The 6547-nt window shown below is 39.5% G+C and overlaps 1 protein-coding gene across 2 annotated transcripts; it reads left to right on the top strand.

The window, feature by feature from the left end:
* The first annotated feature begins 1970 nt into the window (after window positions 1-1970).
* nthl1 (nth-like DNA glycosylase 1) lies at window positions 1971-5487 on the top strand. 2 transcript variants are annotated; one of them, XM_062425436.1, is made up of 6 exons: window positions 1971-2224; window positions 3278-3546; window positions 3629-3799; window positions 3941-4100; window positions 4350-4455; window positions 4714-5487. In XM_062425436.1, the coding sequence occupies exons 1-6, from the start codon at window positions 2011-2013 to the stop codon at window positions 5000-5002; spliced, it is 1209 nt and encodes a 402-aa protein (XP_062281420.1). In that variant the 5' UTR covers window positions 1971-2010; the 3' UTR covers window positions 5003-5487. The 2 variants fall into 2 exon arrangements, with proteins under 2 accessions (XP_062281420.1, XP_062281428.1); XM_062425444.1 differs by having other exon boundaries at window positions 2124-2231.
* The last annotated feature ends 1060 nt before the right edge of the window (window positions 5488-6547 follow it).

Raw genomic sequence — 6547 nt, 5'->3', positions numbered from 1 at the left:
GACATAAATAACTCAACCTTCAGGTCATTGAGAGGTCTGATGACAGCTCGTCGGTATATGCAAATGGTGTTATTTTAACAATGAGGCCTTTGAAAGTGGGTGCATGTCTAAAATCAGACCCATCCGTTGACATTCATCTCAATCTGTGATGATCGAGAATTTGTTTGAAACAGGGAAGATGACTTCGGGGTTTCACTCACCTCCACAGAGTGGGAAAGAATATGGAGGGACTTCAGTAATATGATGTGATAGTGATGAAACTGCTTAGCAAAACAGGCTGCAAATACTAACCAGAAGGTTTGTTCTAACAATGGATAATGTCTTTTATTAAGCATAAAATGGAGAATAGGAGGATGAGAAACAGGACAGTGTGGTTGTAATATTCATAGAGTGGTCTATGTTATAAAGTGTACATGCAGAGGCCGGAAACAATCATATCTAGACTGAGATGCAGATGTGCACGACTGACATAGGACATTTAAAATAGGGCAGGGAAAAGGAACATGTCATTTGTTAATCTTCAGTAGACTCTGCTTCTCTAACAGTGTCTTTAAAGGTCTCTCTAAAAAGATCGATTCAGACAGCTTCAGCTGATTCAGAGCGCTGCTGTTTGGGTCTTCACTTAGACCGAGAAAGTGGATCTAATCACTCCAGTTCTCAGATCTTTACACTGACACCCTGTCTGTCAAAGAATAGACTTTAAAATACTGTTGCTGGTTTATAAAGCACTGAATGGTTTAGGGCCAAAATATATATCTGATCTTCTGCTATGTCATGAACAATCCAGATCTCTCAGGTCTTCTGGGACAGGTCTGCTTTCTGTTCCCAGAGTTAAAACTAAACAGCTTTGAGTTTTTATGCTCCACATATCTGGAATAAACTCCAAGATATCTGCAGGTCTGCAGCAAATCTCAGTTCTTTTCATTTAAAGCTGAAGACTTTTCTATTTCTTACAGTGCACTTTAACTTTTACTCTCTTGTTTTATTGGTCTTATTCTATTTAAGCTTATCTTTATTTTCAATTTAACACATTTTAATTGTATTTAAATGTCTTTTTATATTACCTTGTGTTGCTTTTACATTCTGCTTTGATGCCTTTTATGTTTTATGTAAAGCACTTTGAATTTGCCTTTTGGTTGGCATAAGCTTTGCCTTTTGTGGTCAGGAAGAAACTAATTAGTAGAACATACGCTTCACCATCCTGTAGATATGACATAGACATGTATATAAAGTCATTGAAATTTGCAGAAAAGTTTAAAAGATCAGTGTTATTTAATTCTATTTCAATATCTATGTTTTTGTAAAGACTTGGGTTTTTTTCTTTTCATCAAGGTCTTCCTTGGGGGATATCTCATCTTCATACAAGAGTTGCATGCAACATGTTAAACACTACAGCTGATACATGGATGTATTTTTTGCTGATAGCAGACATGTGACTTTTCCCAGCAGGAAGAGCACCGGTGGAGCTGATAGCATTAACAATAGCTCCGTTAAAGGAAGACTTAATGGTGAACCATCATGCATTATACCCTGGGTCACGAACTTCATCATTCATGCCATCATTACCGTTATCAATTGCATCTGTGCGCTTCCTGCTTTGACATGTCAAAATGTCAAATGTAAGAAAGAACTTACAGATATATTTAAAATCATATTATGCAGATGTGTAAATGTCATGAGGCCTTTGGGGGTTTTAAACTAGTTGTTTTAACGCTTTATTGGTTCTGCTCTCTTTTTATCAACATGAATAAATAACATTATATATATTTTTTGTCATAATTATGAGAAGGCCTTAAAAAACATAAGTCTCTCTGTCATAATTCGGTTTTATATATGTAGTAAATATTAGTTTGAAATAGTTTTTTCATGTATTTATATAAAAAGCTGGTTAAACTTCTCTGACCCTCTCGTGACCAGAAAACGACGAATGAGAAACCGACTTCGTTTTCATTTTCAATGCTTCCCGTCCTCTGCTGCACGCGGGTCTGTACCGCAGCCCCCTATTTTAAAATGACCTCTCCTTATTTCATGCACAGCAGAGCCAGAGTCACCCGGAGAGCTAACCTGACAGCCGGCTGCACACCTACGGCCTCTCTCGGGTCCAAACTTACCAACAGTCGGAGGGACGAGGCTCCGCATTCCTCCGTGGCGGTGAAGGCGAAGGAGGAGGAGGAGGAGGCGAGGATCTCTGAGCAAAGACCCTCCTCGGCCCCCTTATCCACGGGTAATGTGTACGGAGCACAGATACGGGCCGACTATTTAGATATATCTGTCAGTCATTTAACCAGGTTATCACATATGTTATTCAGTCTGTGTATTGGCTGGCAGAGTTGTTATGGTTGTTCTGACTTGTGCATATTCACTCTGTCACTCTCGCATCTGAGGAGTAAAAACACCACATCCACAGATATACAGGTGACTCTAAACTAGGCTGATTTAATATCTTTCAGATGATATATATATATATATATATATATATATATATATATATATATATATATATATATATATATATATATATATATATATATATATATATATACACACATGCAGGCTTCATGTGTCCTGCAAGAGTAATCACAAACACTCTCCCTCCACTCAAAAATGTGTTTCTCTTCCTGTTCCTTCAGTTGAAAAAAGAAAAGACTCAAGGAAAAAATGAACATATTGTGTAGCAGAAAATGACTTTTTTCTACTTTCCTCTCCTGTTAATCATCTTGTAGCTTTTGGATATATTTTGTGACACACTGTTTTAGCAAAGTGTGTGCTTCCAGTTTGAATAACCCATTTCTCTTTTAAAAATGACAGTGCTGGCGTGCACAAAGCAGGTCCATAAAGAAAGAGGGTTTTTTTTCTCCTGAGTTCAACTTCATCCAACTCTTTTGGGATGAACTGGAACACCACTGCAACCTCTGCCTAGTTTATGTCACTTCAGCTATTCCTTTGACATGTCCAGCAGTCCATTGCTCATCCTTTGATTAGTGGTAATACTGGTTTACAGGAGTTCTGCTTCACTGTGATGAAGTTCTCTGATTTGTCAGGTATTTCATTCACTGGATTAGTCAATAACTGATCTCATCATCTATCTGTTATATCCATAAACTGTTTCCCTATTGACTCTCCAGGAAATTGGCAGTTATAGCAGCAGAGTAATGCCCATGATTTGAATAACTACATATGTTAAGGTGTCCACATATTGTAGTGTATTGTCTTTTCATGAAGACTAAGTGTGGCTCCTTCAGGTTCCTCTCATTCCCTTGTCTCTGTACTCATTCAGGTGGTTGCCATGAACTCCTCCAACACACCGCTCTGCAGCCAAAAACAGAATCCAACGCTGTCCCGCTATCGTCACCTCACCGAAGGAGGAGGCAGGTAAAGTTGGAATATGACAACGATGATGCCGTTTTGCCGGTGAAGACAGAGCGCTGGGAGCCGCCTGAGTGGAGGAAACAGTTAGGATTTATTCGTGAGATGAGGAGCAGCCGTGACGCACCTGTAGACAGCATGGGAGCAGAGAAATGCTACGACACAGAAGCTCCTGCACACGTAGGTGTGGTTTAGTTTTGAGGTTTTTTTTTGGTGTAATTATTCTGTATTGTTACCTGTTTTGTTTCCTTTCTGGGGACAGGTGAGACGTTTCCAGGTATTGGTGTCACTCATGCTGTCCAGTCAGACAAAGGACCAGGTGACAGCAGCGGCTATGCAGAAGCTCCGAGCTCACGGCTGCACTGTGGAAAACATACTCGCTACCGATGATGAGACGTTGGGAAAACTCATCTACCCTGTCGGCTTCTGGAGGGTAACACCAAAGATCTCACTGTCTGTTAAATCACTGAACATCGTTGAAATCAGCTTACGAGCCACGATGCTTCCACCTATTCACACTTTCATTTTTTATTTTAATGCATCTCACCTGGCTTTTTCACCGTCTACTCTCTAGAATAAGGTGAAGTTTCTGAAGCTGACGTCGGCCATGCTGCAGAAGGAGTTTGGAGGCGACATCCCGGACAGCGTGGAGGGGCTGGTCCGCCTGTCAGGAGTTGGACCCAAGATGGCTCACCTGGCTATGGGCATTGCCTGGAACCAGGTGTCCGGTATAGGTGGGGGGACACACTGAAAGCACTCATGAACACTTTCACATCAAATGGAATAAAAACTAATAAATTATGAATTCAACGGAAACGGAAGTAAAAAAACAGCTACCCAACTTAAGTGGAAATAGACATGTTATTGTATATCTGCAGTGTTGTAAGAAGGATAGGTGTGTACAACAAAGTGAATCCACATCACATTTTACATTTTTCACAAGTTTTCAGTGTTTTTGATCTGTGTCGTTGGTCTTTGTTTAGGTGTGGACACACATGTGCATCGCATCTCTAACAGGCTGGAGTGGCTCAAGAAGCCGACCAAGAACCCGGAGGAAACACGCAAGGCCCTGGAGGAGTGGTTACCCAGGTAATAGCATGACTGATACACTGCTGACCCGTACATCTTGATAAACAAGGACCAACAAACAAAAATACAGGAGGCAGCTATTATAAATGATAATTAAGAAGACTGTGAGATGTTACTGTGTGGCTTGTTGCATCCAAGTGTGGTGAAAATGATGATGACGATGATATACAAAAATTAACATTTCTCTGTCATTTTCCATGACCCAGCAGCTGATGATTCAAAGTCGGCTTGTGATGTTCCTCTGACCCTCTGTTGCAGGGAGCTGTGGAGTGAGATCAACTGGCTGCTCGTGGGGTTTGGACAGCAGGTTTGTCTACCCATCAACCCTCTCTGCTCTATGTGTCTGAACCAGCACAGCTGCCCGTCCGCCCACAAGACCTCTCCCACTAAGAGGCCTAAAGCTGGATCCCCACGCTCTCCAAGTCCAACTTCTTCCTTCAAAGCAAAAACTGAACCTGGATCTGCTGTCAAAGACGAGAGGATAAAAGAGGAGCCACTGCCCACACCTGTTTCCCCCACCACACACAGAAGGAAAAAAACGCATTAACCATTGATTAAAGGAGCCTTGTGGAGTTTTCTTGTGAACAAAGTTATGTTTATATTCAATGTTACTCACCAAAATGCACTGTTTGCATCCATGAGGTCCAACAAACAGGTTGAATGCATTTCAATACTCATACAACACATGAAGAGCTGATTTTTGTTTTGTTGAATCTTTAACATCTATGTTTGCCAACTTTCTGTTTTCACTGCCTACTAATGAAAACACTGCACTACTCATGGTCAAAACCTCCACAGGGTACCTTTAAGTTGTAACATTAAGTCTTGGAGCTGTGACCAAACGTTGAGCAAGAACAATGTACGCACACAAGATGAAAATACGCATTTAAGCTAAACATTGATGTCAATACGGTTTATGATGTTTGCAGTCATTTCCATCACTTTATTTTATTTAACACTATAATGACACCTTTTTACACTTTAAGTGAGATTAAATATTTTTGTACCGATAGTTATTTTCTTTTTACAAAATAAAAACATAATGCACTGGAACTAGATGTGAATGTCATGTTTTAAGATTGCCTTTAAATCCAGAGGACAGAATTTGTGAGGAAAAAATAACAAGGACACATTTCTTTCGGGGCAGCTGTGGCTCAGAGGCGGACCAGTGTCATCCACTAAACGAAAGATCAGTAGTTCAATCCCCAGCTACTCCAGTCTGCATGTCGAAATGTACTTAAGAAAGACACTGAACCCTGAATTTCCACCAGCTGGACTGGTCAGAGTTAATTTAATTAGTATTTAAATGTAAAATTAGGCCATAGAATTGAAGAAAAAAGGTATCATTAAGTTAACTGACAAAAAACAAAGTTCAAACACAGCATCTGTTCATAAATACATTCATTAATTTAAACTGCCAGCCTGCAGGTTATGGCTAAAAATGTAGTACAACATGAATATACTTGATGATATAATATTTATATACAAATTGTCCACTTAAACATAGGTACTTGTTCAGTTTTGGTATATTTATGCACTACACCCTTATACAATAAGCTAATTATTTACCATAAAGTCATTCTCACTGCACACTGGTGTGGTGCCGGCTTGCTTTGTAATACTTCCTCATGACTTAATAGGTGTGTTATAGCACAAAAAAGCACAGGTGTAGTTAATAACAATAACAGCTGCATCCTGTTAGGTGTGTCCCTTCTGGTTCTGCCATATTTGCCCAGTATCAAGACTCACTGGAACACTTAAATGCAACAGAGTCATTGTTCATGTGTTTATGTCCAAATGTTTGCTGTGAAAAAAAGCCCATTAGAAAAAAAAACAGTGGACTAAACCCACTGTAAAATGTTAGCCATGTTCATGTTTGTGGTTGTATGCTTTAGCTTTGTTTGTTCACTGTTATTAATTATTAGTTGACTGTTTGTTTGTTTTTTCATTCTAATAGAAGGCTGATTCACAGCTAAGTGAATTATCCAAGTTACAAAAAAACTAAATAAATAAAGCAGTTGTTTAGCACTAATAATGACTGTTTTATAGAGCAATCACATTCACACAATTATACAAATTTGTACTGAGCTGG

Source organism: Scomber scombrus, chromosome 2 (assembly GCF_963691925.1).
Source record: "Scomber scombrus chromosome 2, fScoSco1.1, whole genome shotgun sequence".
NCBI lineage: Eukaryota > Metazoa > Chordata > Actinopteri > Scombriformes > Scombridae > Scomber > Scomber scombrus.
This window is presented reverse-complemented; position numbering and strand designations above follow the sequence as displayed.

What these genes read in the sequence shown, in the direction of transcription:
- nthl1 (XM_062425436.1), top strand. Translation starts at nt 2,011, where the DNA reads ATGACCTCTCCTTATTTCATGCACAGCAGAGCCAGAGTCACCCGGAGA. An exon ending in ACACAGAAGCTCCTGCACAC is followed by an intron (nt 3,547 to 3,628) that starts GTAGGTGTGGTT and finishes TTCTGGGGACAG; the next exon opens with GTGAGACGTTTCCAGGTATT. An exon ending in GAACCAGGTGTCCGGTATAG is followed by an intron (nt 4,101 to 4,349) that starts GTGGGGGGACAC and finishes GTCTTTGTTTAG; the next exon opens with GTGTGGACACACATGTGCAT.